This window comes from Nanorana parkeri, unplaced genomic scaffold, assembly GCF_000935625.1.
Source record: "Nanorana parkeri isolate BGI_ZX_2015 unplaced genomic scaffold, ASM93562v1 scaffold4087, whole genome shotgun sequence".
NCBI classification, from domain to species: Eukaryota; Metazoa; Chordata; class Amphibia; order Anura; family Dicroglossidae; genus Nanorana; species Nanorana parkeri.
Genome location: NW_017310354.1, coordinates 1,318 through 19,773, shown reverse-complemented (window position 1 = coordinate 19,773; position 18,456 = coordinate 1,318). Strand labels below are relative to the sequence as shown.

At 46.8% G+C, this 18,456-nt stretch overlaps 2 protein-coding genes across 2 annotated transcripts; both read left to right on the top strand.

The window, feature by feature from the left end:
- Positions 1 to 206: 206 nt before the first annotated feature.
- LOC108803720 (NACHT, LRR and PYD domains-containing protein 3-like) lies at positions 207 to 10,316 on the top strand. Its single transcript, XM_018575539.1, has 9 exons — positions 207 to 253; positions 1,067 to 1,369; positions 2,156 to 2,197; positions 2,411 to 4,157; positions 4,545 to 4,670; positions 7,114 to 7,284; positions 8,921 to 9,094; positions 10,084 to 10,204; positions 10,305 to 10,316. The coding sequence occupies exons 1-9, from the start codon at positions 223 to 225 to the stop codon at positions 10,314 to 10,316; spliced, it is 2,727 nt and encodes a 908-aa protein (XP_018431041.1). The 5' UTR covers positions 207 to 222.
- A 6,948-nt stretch (positions 10,317 to 17,264) lies between these two features.
- Positions 17,265 to 18,248, top strand: LOC108803718 (olfactory receptor 52D1-like). Its single transcript, XM_018575538.1, has one exon. The coding sequence runs from the start codon at positions 17,265 to 17,267 to the stop codon at positions 18,246 to 18,248; it is 984 nt and encodes a 327-aa protein (XP_018431040.1).
- The last annotated feature ends 208 nt before the right edge of the window (positions 18,249 to 18,456 follow it).

The following is an 18,456-nucleotide window of genomic DNA, read 5'->3' as shown; positions in this document are numbered from 1 at the left end:
ATGATGGGATGAAGGTTCTGATTGACCATCATAGTTATGGGCTGTAAATGACAGAAGTCCATCCAATTCTTATATTCTCTGATTGTACAACCCGGTAGCCAATCATTGTCCACATCACAGAACAAACTCCTCCTTATTGGTTCCGTTCATCACACTGCTAATGAGTTTATTATTGTTTGTGCTCCTTCCAGGTGACGTCATCTCGGGTCATCTCCTGATGTCATGGCGACCTCATCCTCCTCCTCCTCACAAGGTGTGATTGGTGATACTGACAATCCTTTCCAATGTTCTCCTCCATCTCACATCTCTGGAGATTGGAATGAGATGATAGGACGCCTTACGTATCCATATCCTGTACATTTCCTGTAGACATCTGCTCAGTCCCCCCATTAGAAGAGTTCCGGAGCTTTCATCAATCCCACAATCACATTGTGTCTTCATATCTTATGTATCATTGATGGAAATGATCTTCTGAGATGGTCCAGTGATCCATAAGTGACTGGATGACCCCAAGCTTGATGGTTATTTGTGTCATGGTTGGGGTCATCCTTTGTCTATAATCCTAAGGAGAAATCAGCCCCGTGTCACGTGACACATCCTGCTGGGAGATTTGGGTGTAATCGGAGTTGTGTACATGGATCAGAGACATCATTATATTGTTGGGGGGTCCGTCGTATGATTACTGCTCTCCAGGGTCAGGGAGGTATTGGGGACATGTAGGGATCACTTATATATACACTGTATGGTCACACACACTAATGGGTGTGTTTATAAATGTTGTTGCTCAGCTTTCACCCCGGAGATACACAACTTTCACTTGATTCAATTGGAAGAAGTGTGAATCTTAGATGAAAGTTGTGTGACTCATGGGTGAAAATATAAACATATCTCTATGTTGTTGCAACTCTCCAATCTCTCCATAGACCAATGAACATAGAGACATATTGGGGGATATCTTCCTTTCCCTTCTATAGGCTCTTTATAGCTCCACCATCTACCAGTACAGACTTGTCAGAAACTGTCCAATCAGGATAATGTTCATGGTTGTGGATTGTTCTCTCTGCAGGGTCGGCTCCTGGTGTCCTGGGAAAGGGCCAACAAACCCCCGGAGATCTCATCATATATTCTCTGGAGGATCTGAATGGAGATGACTTCAAGAGATTTAGGGACAAATTGTCTGATTTCTCCTATGGAGATAAACGTCCCATCCCCCGAGGAAGACTAGAAAATGTGGACTGGATCACCACCAAGAACCTCCTGATAGACACATATGGAGAAGAAGGAGCTCTGGATGTCACAATTGAAGTCCTTACACTGATCAGTCAGATGGGACCTGCCAAGGTCCTCCAGGATACGAGAGCACAACATGGTGAGTTCCCGTCTATAAGGACCATTTCCTAACAATTCCTGAGAGATATCTGTGTGAGGAAGAACTAGTCATGTGACACAGGGACAGCCAGTGACCACTCAGGACATTCTAAGTGGATGAAACAATCTTTATTGAGGTGGTTTGTAGAACAGAATAATGAAGGAAACAAATGTGTGAATAGAGGAAAGTATTGCAGAGTTCAGAAGTAATCTAAGAGGAAATCAGGGAAGCAGAGTAACACCTCCCCAGGATGCTGCCAGTCAGTCACCAGAGCACAATGACGTCACTCAGCATGCCGGGCAGTGTAATACAATTGCAGCCATTTGTCTATCTCACAGAGCCTCCACCACTGTATTCCTGGGAGACCCTCATGAGTGATGCTCGGGGTTCTGTACCTCGTGTCTCATACTTCCAACTAAACCTCCATCAGGAAGAGGAGTCGATGCTATAGATTATAAGTGTGTGCTGATACAAGCATGCAGGAGGATTGGAGAACTTGTGGCCCCTCCCCTCATGTCACTCACATGTCACTGTGAGCTGGGTCTTACCAGACACCTGAAGCCACAACCCATCACCTGCAGGGAGAAATAGGAGGAGGAGAGGCTCCAATCCCCAGAGGGTTGGTGGGATTATGGTACCTGGGAGTATCTGACACACTAATAACATTCTTAGAAATTGATTTAGAGCTTCCAGAGGTTTGTCAGGACTAAATATGATCAGATTCTGAGAGGAAGATATTCTCCTGCACACAGCTTACTTCTTCTACAATCATTTCTTATTTTCCAGGCAAACTGAAGAAGACGACGTCACATGACATGAGATTATCAGGTGAGTAGGACATCCACATGACATATCAGATCTCTTCTGGAGAAACATTGTGTTGTAGTCTGGGTGATGGGGGAATATTTGGACTTCTTCCACAATTCTACGGTATTTCATGAGATATTTTATCATTCAATTCTGAGTTCTTCTGGTTAGAATGTTTCACATCATATTTCATGTTTGTATGAGGAATCAAATATTTGTCTTTCTCTTATAAAGACTTTGGAAAGGAATACAGAGCGTCTGTGGAAGAGATGTTCCAGCGGATTCCTGAATATAATTCCTGTGGGGGAGAGGCTGTTAGTCTACAGAAAAGATACACCAAGTTATTAATGAGGAAGGAACACCAGAAGAAAGAGGAGAAAGAACAAGACCTAAGGAGTACAGGCAGAGGACATCTACAGATCATGGAGGAAAGATCTTCTGATAAATACTCCCCAATCACAATCCAGGACCTCTTTGCCCCCGATGAAGAAGGTTTCATCCCTAAGATTGTGGTGTTACAAGGACCTGCTGGGATTGGAAAAACAATGACCTCCAAGAAGATCATGCTGGACTGGGCCTCTGGCAGTCTCTACCAAGACACATTTGACTCTGTGTTTTATCTGAGCTGTAGAGAACTCAACACCATCACTGAAAACATAAACCTGGTGGGACTTCTATCCAGAAGCTGCGGACTGCCGTGTTCAGGTGACCTGGTGTCTATTCTGAAGGATCCTGGAAGTCATAGAAAACTTCTCTTTCTAGTTGATGGGTTTGATGAACTGAGGTGGACTCTGGGGAAGAAATCTGAGGTTTGTCATGATGTTTCTGAGGAAACGCACAAAGAAATACTTCTCCAAAGCCTTCTCAGGAAACAGATTGTCCAACAATCTTCTCTGATCATCACCACGAGGTCCCTGGCCATGAAGAAACTGAACACAGTGATAGATGATTATCGCTGTGTGGAAATCCAGGGATTTACAAGGAAAGATCGGGAGGAATATGTCCATAAATTCTTTGTAAATGCAGAAGATGCAGCCAAGGCTCTCCGTATAATAAGAGACAATGATATTGTGTACGCCATGTGTTCTGTCCCCGTCACATGCTGGATTGTCTGCACTGTAATACAACAAGAAATAAAGAAAGATTCGGCTTTAATTCGATGTAAAACAATGACCTCCATTTACCTCCTCTACCTGGAGGTTTTACTAACCCATCACAGCAAGGAGGACCAGTCTGTCTTTGGGAGACCTCAGGCCATCACCACCTGTCTGAAGAAGCTGTGTGCTCTGGCCAATGAGGGCGTTCTGAACCAGCAAATCTTGTTTAAGGAAGAAGATCTACAAAGACACGGACTGTCTCTGCGTGAGGTGGAGTCTGTGTTTCTGAATGAGAACATCTTCCATTGGGACGTCCGCACCCAGACCTGCTACAGCTTCATCCACCTGAGTGTACAGGAGTTCTTGGCTGCTCTGTATTATGGGCTGGATGGTGGTTCTGGATTTAAGAAAAGTTTTTTCCTCCCGAAGATTTGTAAAGGGAATTCCCTCTCAGCATTGAGTTCTTACTACCCACATTTAGCTTTAGCTGTACAATTCCTGTTCGGTCTCCTAAATGAAAAGATGGTGAAGACATTCTCAGAGGTCACAGGGATCAACATCTCACTGAGAAACAGATCTGTAATAAAACAATGGACCACGAAGGACATGAATGTGAAAATCAATACTGATGTCATTGTGTGTCTGTATGAGTTCCAGGATGAGGACTTCATAAGGAGAGTCATGTCTCATAGATCACATTTGGAAGTACAAGGCACAGGGTATGACATCAGGGGGAATGTGAGGAATCATTCCAAGGAGCTGGACTATTGCTTGAAGGCTTTGAAGAGTAAAAGTTTTCTGTCATTACATTTTGAAGACCTCACACTGGATCCCGAGTGCCAGAAATCGTTATCTCTGGTTGTACACAGGAGTCGGAGAGTTGGGTAAGTGAGTGTGATTATTTCTAAGTGAATTGAGAGCAATCAGCAGAGTCTGAGCACCTTCTAGGCTGTAATGGGCAGGAACCTGCATACAGTATAATGGGGGTTATTATCAGACATCCTCCATGTACCTCACCTATCTGTAAATAAATAGAAAGGTGCAGCACATCAATCTAGAATGTTCCTACAATGAATGAAACCCTCATAACTTATCATATAAACACAGACTAGTTCTATGATTCATGACAATTGCTATACACAGAGCACGGAGCAAACTCCCATCATCCAGTTTGGGTTCATCTCCTATAAATGATGATTGTTATATTTTCCTTCTTCATGTCAGAGGTCAGTCATTCTCCTTGTCATTCTCATCTCATCATTCTCTTCTAGGTTTGGGTATTGTACATTTCATAGACGGTATGGTGAAGATGAAGGCTCCTCCTCCTCAGGACATGAGATGGTTCCTGATATTCTTTCTTCTCTGATTCCCCCGGAGAGTAAAATTGAGGAATTAAGGTAAGAGAAATGTGTGATCCCGGCAGTGATGGGAAATGTGACGTCTTGTTCCGTCTCTCGGTGTTTCCTTGTAGCTCCGGGTGTCTTCCATCCTCTCCGATGTAGAATCTTCCATCACCTCTCCTCTTCTCATGTCTCCTCCCCCTTTATTATCTCCTCCATGGACCTCGGGGTCCTCCTAATGACCTCCCTTGGTGGGATTGTATAGAGAAAACTCGGATGGATTGGGATCATTGATACATTTTATTTGGGTGTTTTATATGTTTTTTTACTCTTTATATAAAATTCTTTTCTTACAAATAATAATACGGGGCGCCCCCATAATCTGGTGTCACCATGGAATTATAAATAGAGAGCAGCAGAAGATGTTTTCCCCTCTCTCTGTAATTGAATCTTAGGACTGAGTTGTCTGATCAGAGCAGATGGGGGAGGGGTCCCTCTGACTAAACCATCTGTGAGTGTAAATGACAGTTTGAGCTACTGAGCTCTGTACACATCATGATTTGTACAGCAAACCAGGGAAGGACAGGCAGATAAACATGAGGAAAGACATTTGTTATGTGATAGTCCTGACACTAGTAAATATAGAAGATATGAAGGTCGTATCCTATGGACATTGACCCCCCCGGAGTCCCTCCACAACCCTCTATTATACTATGTAGAGCTGAGCAGTCAGCTTCATGTTATTGTATTTTCTTCCTTTCTGTTTCATTTCTTCATTACAAACTATTTATATATAAAATGTGTCCTCCTTATATTGTCCTCCTGGAGGTTCTTACCCCATGGGGGGAGGATGTGTCTGCACCTACTATGACTGTCTATTAATGTCCCACGTGTCCTCAGAATAAGATCTCACCGGACTGTCTGCACCTAATATTCAGGAATGTTGGGGAATTAGAGATATTTTTCGGATGATTTCCATAATAACATTATATCTAGAACATTTCTTTTTTTTTTCTGGCAAATCTGAATTACTCAACTTTAGTTCAGGGGTAGGAAATCTCCATCAATGCCACTGTGGTGAAACTACAAATCCCATCATGGATGTGCCTCTGGGAGTGGTGCCTGTGGCTGTCTGTGTCTTGCAATGCCCATTAGATTTGTAGTTGCCCCACAGCTGGAGGGATGGAGCTTTCCTACCCCTGTTCTAGTGTGCAGGACATTCATTTACAGATCTCTCATGTAAGACATGACATTACCCAGCAGTCCCTTCTCCCTGGAGCCTCTGGAGAGGGTTATTTGCATATTTTCCCAGAGAACATTGCCATATAGTCTTCCTATTGGCTGTATGTAGCCATAGTAACCAGAACTACCATCCCCGGCTGATGAGACCCATTAGAGTGAAGCAGTGCTGTCCATGACTCGGGGTTCGGGTTCAGCAATGGTCGCTTCTCGGCCTTTTGGCTAAGATCAAGTGTAGTATCTGTTCTTATCAGTTGTCGGGAACTGAAAGTCCGCTGTCGCCTATGAAGGGTGGATGGACGGACCGGTAGGTTCCTGGCGTAATTGGTAGGGAGCCGGATGAGGTTCCAGGCCCCGGAGTTTTCGACCCTAGTTAATGGGTGGGCTCCAGGGGAGGGATCTCTAAAGGTGAACTATCTCCTGATGGGAATGGATCCGAAACTTGATCAAGGCTCGAGGGTTTGGGGGCGGCAGAAGCCCGTGGTGTTGTGCCCCCTGGGGGTGGCGTCCCAGGGGTGCTCAGGAAGTCACTTGGGTGTGGGACCCCAATTTGACTCACTGATCACTCGGTCACACACCACATTGCTTATTTCTGCACAACGCCTCTTGGACAGGCCTTATGGCTAGTCCGGGGCAATTTTTTTGCACTCGGCCCCTAAGGCCTGTCAGCGTGGTGCACTGGCACTTTAGTATTATTTATGCACTTAATGCACGATGCACGATTGGCTTTTTTTGAAAAGCATAGTTTGACCCACAGATGCTGAAGGTGCAGGTTTCGGGGCCTATTCCTGACGCTGGGAGGAGATTCTGTGCCTCCTATGGGGTTCTCTGTCTCCTCCCACCCAGGAGGGGGGTTTCTCTTCGGGAGATCCCCCCTGCCTAGTACTGTGAGGGACCTGTTTCGGCAGGTCCCCGACGGAAACGGTCCACCGGCCTTCGGGTTGGTGGTCCGACAGTCTCAACCCCTGTCAGGAGCCTTGCGCCCCTGGGGCTCGGGAAAGTAGGTCCCTTCTTTGGAAGGACCTTGCACCCTTGTGCACGTTTTTGTGTGCTGTGATTTCACGGTTCACTTTTTTTGTTCACAGGGGGAAGTTTGTTTTGATGCACGTCCACGGGCTTCGATAAAAAAAAAAAAATGGTCAGGTGATCGCTTTATATGTCCAGTAGATACAAATCATTGTTATGACTTCTCAGTAAATGACAATAAGTCCTTGTATTCCTCCCGAAGTATCATTTCATGTCTCTATATTTCTCTCCGCAGTATCCATGATTGTGGTTTATCTTCCTCGTCCTGTGATGTTCTCCGATCAATACTTATCACTAATCGATCTCTCACCAGCCTGGATTTATCACTCAATAATCTGCAGGACTCTGGAATAAAACTTCTGTGTGAGGGTCTCCGACATCCAGACTGTACCCTGCAGGAGCTGAGGTGAGAATGATACTATAAATCAGCGGTTCTCAACCTGTATAACCTCAGGACCCACATTTGTCCTTGGTCATTAAGTCGCGACCCAAGTCGCACCACAATGGAATGCCCGGCAATGCAGTACCGCATGTTTCGTTGCAATCAAACTATGGGCAGGAGGTGTGTTTAGGGTGCCATTTAAATTAATTGCAACGCAGCACACCACCAGCAATTCCCCCACCAGAATGAACAGTAGGTGCAATTGCGTGGTAGTTGTAGCCATAAGGGCACACAAGGGAGCTGTAAGCAATGCATGTATGGATGGAGCTCCCTCACGGCCATTGCCCCAGCCCACCCCACCTCACCCCAAGCTGACACTCAGCACCGGGCAGCATATTTTAAATGGCTGCTCGGCAGGAGAACTGACAGTGCTGCACTAGGGGGAGGCTGAGGAGCCTCTCTTAGTGCAGTGGAATTATGATGCCTTTCTACTGTTCCACTGAACATGGGGTCGCGACCCACCAGTTGAGAACCACGGCTATAAATGATGATCCGATGGGAGAGATCCTGAGGATCGGAGATGTGAATGCTGGTGAGCTATGATCTGTCATGGATTGTATGGTCTATGAGTGTCATTGGAATGGTGCACAATGGTCTGATCTCCACATGTATATATTTCCTGGATTATTAGTACACAGATTTGGGGGGGTTTTGTGGCATTTAGCGTGTCACCATTATTATTATTATATATGTAACTCTGAATGCTGCACTCTGAGCACTCCAAACTTTATAAAGCTCCATCAGTATAAAATAACACCACAAGACCACGCCCCTAAATGAACCACAAACTAAACAGTAACACAAAAAGGCTCCAGTAAGAGTGGAAAGGGTTACATACAGGATGCTTGTCCAAAGAGCTCGCAATCAGTAGTGAAGTGCAGTCTCATATCTGACCCTAATCTCTTCCTATGCGGTGTGTCACCTTCTCCTCTCCTCTCCCTCCATCAGCTTCCAATACACTGACACTATGGCTGCCCTGTCCCCTCCCCCTTTTATAATGAGGTGGCCGGTTTATCAAAAATCCACCTTATTGGCTGTTCTAAGCCTGCTGGTCATAGTTCAAAGGTCATGCAGTGCATTATGGGTTATATACATACCTGATGACTGGAACCACCAACCAACCACTGTGACTATGAAGATAAAATGGCCTCCCCCAATCAGATGTGAGGTGAAGGTGTTGAGGATTGGTTAGATGACAAGTCATATCAGCCTTAAGGGTCTCCTCACACTTGTCTGTTGTCATGCAGCAATACGCATGGATCTCTCTGCATGGAAACGCAGGACAACTACAAGTCCCATTATTTCCTATGTGGCTGGTTCACATCTATGAGCCGCAGTGTAGCGTGAAAGGGAATGTATATGGACCCATTCACACCTACAATGTGGACATGACCACGCCCACTGCAATGTACACGGAACAACCGAAGACTTTTCATGTGGCTGACAACTCCCCTACATTTCACAGAGGAGGGACAACCAATATTCCATCATCCATCCAAATGTCCCAACATTTCATCTTCTAAGACCCCGTACACGGATCATTCATTGCAATGTGTCACTGGAGGAACTTCTCACCTCTCTTTCCTGTTTCCCCATCTAGAGTTTACGACCGCGGAGTGACATTCTCGTGCTGTGATGATCTTTCCTCCGTTATCACCACAAACCGAACTCTGACCTCACTGGATATAATATTGGATGATGAGAAGATGTCAGACTCAGAAGTGGCTCGTTGTTGTGAGGTCCTCGGACATGCCGGCTTCTCTGTGTATAGATGGTAAGATCTATTATATTGGAAGTAACGCACATACTAAGCCTCAGACTCTGAACACTAAAACATAGACAACATGGGATGGGGAGGAGATGGTGGAGCTGGGACCTTGTTGGGAAGTCTTCTGACACCCGGGCTGGACTGTAATGAAGAATGGAAGGACGGGGTGACCAACCTTCTATACACGTTCTGCTGGAACCCATTGGAGGTCTCTGGAGTCATACAGATAATGAGAGAAGCGATTTAGATTTCCTGGGCCAGTCACAGATTTCCCAGATGATGGAGAATTTATAATTACAGATGGTGGATGAGGAGAATCGGCTCCACCCCTAATACTCTTAGTCAGGTCCCACAATCTTCCACAAGGTTTTACCTTTAAAGAGAAATTACTTTACTTCCATTTCCACCATCCCCCCTCCCCCGCTGTCTATCCAATCTTCCGTTACCACCATCCCCCTCCCCCGCTGTCTATCCAATCTTCCGTTACCACCATCCCCCTCCCCCGCTGTCTATCCAATCTTCCGTTACCACCATCCCCCTCCCCCGCTGTCTATCCAATCTTCCGTTACCATCCCCCTCCCCCGCTGTCTATCCAATCTTCCGTTACCATCCCCCTCCCCTGCTGTCTATCCAATCTGTCAGTATAACTGACCACATCAGATGATGGTTCTCCTCCTGTACACATCCCAGCCCAGCACACCAGGCATGCAGTCTGGTATCCCAATGGTTGGGTGCCCATGAGTGTGCGGGCCCCTGCCATGGTGGAGACCCCTCAGTATTAGGTGGGTGATTCACAAGGTGGTTGGGGGCCCTATAAATGTTGGACACTTTTCACACCCCGAAAGACACCACTGACATACATTGTACGGCTGCAGATTTGTACATTACACATCGCACACATTTCCAGGAAGACACCAAAATAGTTCCCATTAGTGTGTATAAAAATGTCCGTCATTTCTTCCAGACCGCAGTACCAGCCTTTTCCTTCATCCCAGGAACCCCTCCCCCGCTAACACTCTCATTTCATTCTTCTATGAAGGGATGGGCGCTGGAATGTATCTATATACAGAAGAATCTGATAATCTGGAGGTTGTGGAGCCGCCTCCTCCTCTTCAGGTAATACACGGATCCCGATATGAAGACAATGTCCAGAATGGAATGGTATCACATTGACCTGTTCATGAAACTGATGATTCAGCTTTTTCCTTTTCTTCAGATTCAGCGATGAGAGATTCTACTTGTGACAAATCCAGGCTGTGTATTGCCTACACTGGGGAAGGCTGCTTATTGTGGGGGATTGCACTGTGTGTATGTCTCTTTGTTTATCCTCCCATCCCCCATCCACACCTATCTGTTAAACTAATCAGCCCATTGTTAGACTCTGTGCCATGAAGTGTGTATTGGGACAAAGCAGACTCCTGATTTATCCCAATTACCTCCTACTGGTTGATACCGGTTCTTCCTAGACCGGAAGGGGGTGGGCTTATTTCTATAGAACTCAAATGCTTGGTGTTAATAAAGTTTTGTGTCATTCTGCTTACCTCAAAATGAGTTCTGCCTGATTCTTGAGGTAATGGTAACAGGGTTTGGAATACGTTCCATTTGGGAAGCCATATCACTGACGGAGGCGCTCAGTCGGGGTGCCAGGGAGTCCGTCACACTACTGAACGTCATTCCGGAATGATCTGACCCATGAATGTCTCCTTCCTCCCATTCCTCCATTTTATATTGTATTGTTACTCCTTCATGTATTCATTACTACAAAATACAAATGTGATTGTTGGATCTTCACCCCCAAAACTCCTCCCACTGATGAGACCCAGCACACCGGAACATTCCTACTACACAAGGACACTGACCACCCGGTCATCTCCATCCTTCATCCCAATTCTCCTCTGTGGATGGAGGAGGAGGACACACCGGACTCTCTTCTTGGACCTGAAAGAGCTCCGCCCACCAGTCTCTGTATCTATGTTGAACGTTAGTCCATGAATCCAGCAATATTATAAACTTCATAGATGTTTGAAGATCCTTTCGTGATTTACTTATATCCAGAGTTTCCGTATTGCTTGATAATTGTTTCTCTGTTTATGTTTCCATCAGAAAGACACTGCTGGGGTCAAATCAAAGCCATGGGGGGGGGGGTGCAACTGAATGCTACGCTACTCCCTTACGCTTTTCTCCCCAGCAAGGGGCTTCGTCAGAGGGGCGTAGTCTGTTAATTCGAGGAATTGATCGGTTTTATATCCTCGTTTGGACACTTACAGTGTTTCTTCAGAGCGCTGTGTGTTCCATTCACTGAAATAACAGAAATCACTTCCTGCTTGCGCTCCACTTGTTGCTAAGCGACTTATCCTGTATTATTTCCACTCTGTAATCATTCAACTTGTAATAAATTCCATATATACCAGATATGCAAAACCTGATCCGTGTCCTCACTCAGATGTCTCCTCCATAAAAATATGCATCTAGCTAGAACTCAAACAGTTCACACTAAAGTCTTACTAATGAATTGTATTTTATTTACCCTGTTTCCCCGAAAATAAGACCTACCCCGAAAATAAGACCTAGTTGTGACCATACCCAGGGCCGGCGGTGGCATAAGGGGGAACTTTAAGAGTCGTGGGAGAGGCGGGAGGGATTCACGGTGCCAACGAAGCCAGCGCTATAGGAAGCGAGTCGGCAGCGGAGGGAGCGGAGCCGCACAAGCCGATGCCTCCTCTATAGTGCCGGCTCCTGTCACAGGCGGAGTGATACCAAATGCACTCCGCCTGTGAGGAATCCATAGTGAAAGCGCGCTTCGCTCATTCTGGTTACCAAATTGCTCTTGGAAAGGTACGGCGCCCCTGATCACCCGATTCTTAACTTTGCCATTTTGGAATATTTAATTTGGATTTGCATTAACTTTGGATTGTTGCACATTAAAAAAAATAAGACCTACCCCGAAAATAAGACCTAGTATGTTTTTTTGAGCCAAAAAAAATATAAGACAGTGTCTTATTTTCGGGGAAACACGGTATCTCTCTCCTATACTTTACATCTATTACATATTCATCGGACCTCTGAGCGGAGCAACACAGATGAGGAACAATATGAACAGAACTTCCTTACAAAACACAACTGAAATCCATCATTTTATTTATCCCTGGCTCTTCATAACATCTGGGTAGGTGCAGGGCAGCCATCGGAAATTTTGGGGCCCCTACACAGCTTTATGCCTGGGCCCCCCGGCCACCCTACCAACACTGCACCTGTCCATTGGCTGTCCCATTGAGTCCTCCCACTGTGCAACACTCATTACAGTTGCAACACTATTACAACTTAATATGTGAAACTGTAATGTGTATTACAACGCATAGGCGACACCGACATCCTGCTGTCCTCTGCCAACCCTCCCACCCCAGTGCAATGGACACTGTTTAGTGTTAGCACGGCTGCTGTCCTCTGCACTACCGCTCCCCACTGCATTGGGCCACCAGTCTGTCCTCTGCAAAGGCCCCCCCCTGGAGTGACAACGCACAAGAGACGCTGATGCCTGCCAACCCTCCCACCCAATGGACGCTGTTTAGTGTTTGCACAGCTGCTGTCCTCTGCGATATCCCTCCCATCCTCGTTGGGCCACCAGTCAGCCTCAGACTCCAGTCTGTCCTCTGCAAAGGCAGCAGCTCTGCTCCCGTCTTTCTTCAGTGCTTCAGTCGGCTAAAACATAAGCTCCGCCCCTGAAAACCTTCCTGCATGTACAGGAAGGCATCAATTGTACAGAGAAGGAGGGAGCGGGACCATACCGACTGGACTGTACATAATATTTTATAGCATATACTCCTTCCTTGGAGCCCGGGGCCCCAAAAGTTGCTAGGACCCCTTACTTGAGTGCAGGCCGTACACCCCTCATGGCGGCCCTGGGTAGGTGTATCCAATTGCATTCCCTTTGTAACAAAGATTTATCCCAATTACCTCCAAGACTTTGCTTATGTACTCGGTCAAGCAAAGTTTTTCCACATGACTTCCATGGACCTGAATCAGATGTCATATAGCCACTTGGGATCTCACGGGGAGCCACATCCGCCAAGTGATCCGAGATCCTTTTATCATTTGCGTCTTGCCAATTTATATCATGTCGCGATGACACAGAAGTCAGTATATTGCACCTTCAGGTTCACAGTTGGCAAAATGTCGACTTTGAATGCATTGACCCTTTGGGGTGACTACTTGTGACCCAACATTAAAATATAGGGTTAGTTTGAGTTTACTGCTAGCATTCACTTCTTTCTAGTTCATGCTTTAAGGATGGACACCTTCCATATGTTACAGACGGCTTTTTATTAGGGATGCACCGATATATCGGCCGCCGAAACATATCGGCCGAAAATTGCACTTTTGGCATAATGCCGAAAGTGCCATTTTCCTGCCGATACATCGGCGCATCCGTGTTTTCTTTCCTCCTGTGCTCTGTGTCCCAGCGGCGAGGAGAGAAACTGTGATAGCCGGCCGAGCCCTGCAGAAGGAGAGCGGTGTGAGCGGCCGGTGTCTCCTCCCACACCGCTCAGCCTCCTATCACAGTCCGGCAGAGCAGTATGGGGGGCGGAGACAGGCCGCGCTGTCACAGGAGGCTGAGCTCTCCTCCCTGCACCACCCTGCTCCTGTGACAGCCTGTCAGAGAGGAGAGCGGGTGATCAGTGATCGCTGAGTGTTTGTAGATAATTGAGGACAGAGTATGTGGACTATATCCCCAATTATGAATGAATGGGAAGTGATCTACATCCCCTCCTACATCACTTCCTGTCAATTCATGATTGTAGTTATAGTAAGCATACTCTGTCCTCATGTTATAAATGATCAGGAACACTCAGTATAGAGGATTCCTGATCATTGATAACAGGGGACACAGAAAAAGAGATTGGAGGACTCTGTGTGCGTCTCTGAGGTCTTTGTGGTACAGTAGAAAGGCGTCATGGCACACTCACAAACCAGGGATGTGGCCGGTGAGTGCGCCATGACGCCTTTCTACTGTACCACTGTTCAAAGCCCATTTCGTGTGAGGTCTTTATTGCACAGGAGGTGCACCCTCCTTATTTCTCCTGGTGCCACTGAAGGCCACATTTTTTTATGCAGCTATCACCAAAACATGAATAGAGGGGAAATCCTCCAATGGGGACGCCTGTTCTGGTGTCAACTGTCTAAGAGGAGAATTTCTCTCACTTTGAAGAGATTCTTTCAGCTCGCCATATACTGAGACCGCCGCAGCCGGGACGGATCCCGACATTACTGTCGAGATCCACCCAGCTGCGTGATTGACAGCTGGCTCAGCCTATCTAGAGGCAGGGCCAGCTGTACCTGCTCCCTCCCCCGTCCGTTCCTCCAGTCAGCGCTGGAGAATCAGAGAGGGGAGGGGGAATCTCTGCAGGGAGCCATGACTGACAGTCACCGCTCACTGCAGGGAGATGATCGAGAAGTGAGCGAGCGACGGTATGTGTTCGCTCACTTCCCGATCTATTGAGCCGACCTGTGACAGTCTCATTGTCACACTTCGGCTTGAACTATGAGGAGGAGCGATGTTCACTCACCTCATAGTTCTCCTTTAAGTCTTTCAAATCATTTGCAGGTATTCTAACGTGCGTGCTCGTCCCCAACGCATTTCTTCCAATTTACTTTTTCAATGGTAGCGTGCGCGTTGATGACACTCTTGCCTTTTATATCCTCTACGGGTGTAATATTCACGATCACCCCTAGATGTCACCCCACCACCCTTCCATCTCTCCCGCATATGACGCTGATAACAACTACAAACCAAAAAATAAAAAATCTTCCCTTCGTTTTCATATCCGTTTGTAACGAGCCCTTTGCTTTCTCGGTCCCACTCTCCCGGCACTCCTCAGATTTCAGACCGCAGCGTCTGATATTTCGGTCGTCCGTAAATCCGGGATTGGAACTACAGCTCTGTGCCGTTCGTATCCAGTGGTGATCGCTCAGAACAAACACCAGGCCGGCTGTATGTAAGTTCCAACAGGGATCTCCTTTATTGGATGCACACAACACACTTTTATACACAACAGTTTGAAGGTGGCCCAACCGACCACCTTCCTATTGGTCAATTGTAAAGTCCCCTCTAGTCCTCACTTAGGTCCTCTTGGCCATGCAAATGAGGACTTGAAACAGGGTCAGCAGGGATTGGTCCGATAGCTTGAATGGCAGGGCTGATATGTGTAGCATTGTCATTAACATTGGGTTTCCAGAGCCGGTATTGAATTGTGAAATTGGACGGCTGTAGGGCCAGGCTCCCCCGCAACAGCCGTCCATGGGCCCCGGGCACCCAGTTCAACCCACAAGGGGGGGGTCTCTATAGTCCTAGGTCCATAGTCTCTAGGAAGGAGGATCCTCCAGCAGCCCCAGTGACGGTTCAGTCCGTCACACCGTTTTACTCACATGTGGAGGACAATAAAATAATCCCGCAGACCTAATAAGATCCTATCCCATACCCCACTCTAATAATCCAGCTGCTGCTAATAAAACAGTCCGATTCAATGTTTAACCCCTTTGGTTTCAATGTGTCCAATAAAAAGATCCATTTTGTCTCATTGCGAGATATCATCCTCGTTCTTTTGGTCCACCTCCAGTGACTATAAATCGGATTTACCCCACAAAAGGTCCGTAGTGTAGGATCTTTATCATGAGCCTCCTTGAAATGTCTTGACACACTAAGGGGGTTATTTACAGAGGAGCCGAAGGATCCAGCCGTAGCTAGTTTTCTTGGTGCTAGTGGCTTTGTGGCAATTTCCTATGGTGAGCCCGAATGGTGGAGCTGGAATCCGGATTGAGGGGGTGGGAATTCTTCTTGCATTTGCATACTATGGTGAAATATTTGATTGTAGTCTCCAGTCAGGGCTGGATTTCCCACAAGGCCACCGAGGCCTGGCCTCGGGGTGGCGGGGAGCAGAGGGGTGGCGGCGTCTGTGGAATCTCCCGATGCTCGGGACATGCAGTTCCGGGTGCCGGGTGAGTAGAGGGGCAGCAGGGAGTAGAGGGACAGCAGTGAGTAGAGGGGCAGCAGGGAGTAGAGGGACAGCAGGGAGTAGAGGGACAGCAGGGAGTAGAGGGGCAGCATGGGTGTGGAATTCCTATCTCCCGACACCCAGGACATGCAGTTCCGGGCGCCGGGTGGGTAGTTGTTTTCTACATTCAGCCCGGCTTCGGGCAAGCAGAGCTAAATGTACAGTGGGGAAGCCGCCGCTTGTTTTGTACATGTGATCTTGGCGATGTGGCCGAGATCACTTGTAATAACACTGCAGGTCCCCCCTCCCCCCACTGCCCCCCACCGTGTACCTCTCTCCTCACTGGAGATCTTCAGGCTCTGTCCTCCCACCAACCCAGCCACTGTGTACCTCTCTCCGCCGGCCAGAGATCCTCAGGATAGAGAGCGGGGGGCAGAGCGGGGAGCAGAGCGGGAGGGGAGAGCTGCACACGCATCCCTTTCACTCTCAGCTGTCACAGGAGTTCCAGCACAGCGCTGTGCTAGAACTCCTGTATTGTAGGTGGCAGGTTCAATAAGGAGGACCTGTCACCTCCAAATGCTATCACACAGGGGATGGTTAGCTCCCGTGTGATAGCAATAAGGTTAAGAAAATAAATGTGATTAAAAAAAAATAGGTAAAAAATAATAAGAAATAATAATTAAAATAAAAAAATAATAAGGTGATTAAAAAGTTAAAAATAATAAGAAAAGAAATAATTAAAAAAAAGTAAAATAGAATAAGAAAAAAATTTTAAGAGTAAAAAAAAATTAAAATTAAAAAAAATAAAAAGTGATAAAAAAATAAAGAAACAATAAAAAAAATAAGACAAACCCAGCCGCCCCCGCCATCTGGTTGCCATTCTCCATTGGGGGGGTTGGCGGGAAAGGAAGCTCATAGAGGAACCTGGCCTTGGGGCAGCAGAGAGAGTAAATCCGGCTCTGATTCAAGTCCTGGTGCCTGAAAGGATAAAAAGTCCCACAATACATAAAAGTCCCTGAATCATTGGGAGGTGGGGTAGAAAAAACCTTCTATGTTATGTTCAAAGTAGACAAAACATCCAAATTCATGTGATTGATTCTATTTTGTTCTTTTGGATAATCATTTCATATTTGCTTTCTATAGATTTCTGAGAGTGTTGCATTGTGGGAGTCCATTTCACTCCGAACATGTCAAACATGTCCAGTTTCCACCCAGAATACTTCCTTCTGATTGGAATTCCGGGTCTAGAGGAAGCACATCTGCTGATCTCCATTCCCTTCTGCATCATGTACATTGTGTCTCTGTTTGGAAATGCCACTTTGCTGATGGTCATCGCCAACAATGAAAGTCTCCACCAGCCCATGTACATCTTCTTGGTCATGTTGACGGTGACGGATCTCCTCTTGAGCTCCGCCGCTGTGCCAAAAACTCTGAGCATATTCTGGTTTAGTTCTCACGAGATCCTCTTCAATTGCTGCCTCCTCCAAATCTTCTCCATCCACTACCTCTTCGTGATTGAGTCATCCATCATCTTGACCATGGCTTATGACCGATATGTCGCCATCTGCTCCCCTCTGATGTACGCGGTCATCGTGACGAGCTCGTTCATACGAAGGACAGCCCTGATAGCAATCACAAGAGCTTTCTGTATCATAACTCCTCTCGTCCTGCTCCTGAACCGCCTCCCATACCAGCAGAGCAACATCATTGCGCAAACCTACTGTGAACACATGGCAATGGCTCGAGTAGCATCGGCAGATGTAACCATCAACAATATCTATGGCCTTCTGGCTGCCTTTTCCTCAACGGGAGTGGACCTGATCCTTATCATCGTGTCTTACGCAATTATTTCCAAGGCAGTTATAGGACTGCAGTCATCAGAAGCTCGCTCCAAGGCCTTCAGCACATGCGTGGCGCACATATGCGTCATCTCTCTGTTCTATATCCCGGCCTTCTTCTCCTTCATCGCGCATAGAGTGGGTCAAGGGAAGATCCCACCGCAAGCTCATATACTGCTGGCCAACCTGTACATCATCGTTCCTCCAATGATGAACCCGATAATCTATGGAGTCAGGACCCGAGAAATAAGACACCGGCTGGTTTTTATGATGAGGAAGACGGTGATTGGACCCAAGCTGGCCGGTTTTCTCTTCTCACGCACCTTCCAATAACTCAGACTTTCCTGTCCTGCTGTATTCATATATAAAGTCAATATAGAGCTGTGTGTACGGCACTACTGTCTGTCTGTCTGTCTGTCTGTCTGTCGGAACTGTGCCGGTTTTGTAAAAATTTGTAAATATTCACAGGGCCAGATTTACTGCCCCAAGGCCAGATTCCACAATGCGCTCCCCTACCCGCCAACCCCCCCTTCCCTCCCTT

Coding starts and splice junctions, on each gene's coding strand:
- LOC108803720 (XM_018575539.1), top strand. CDS start 223: ATGGCGACCTCATCCTCCTCCTCCTCACAAG. Junction 4,671..7,113: donor AGTAAAATTGAGGAATTAAG/GTAAGAGAAATG, acceptor TTCTCTCCGCAG/TATCCATGATTGTGGTTTAT. Junction 9,095..10,083: donor GGCTTCTCTGTGTATAGATG/GTAAGATCTATT, acceptor CCTTCATCCCAG/GAACCCCTCCCCCGCTAACA.
- LOC108803718 (XM_018575538.1), top strand. CDS start 17,265: ATGTCAAACATGTCCAGTTTCCACCCAGAATACTTCCTTCTGATTGGA.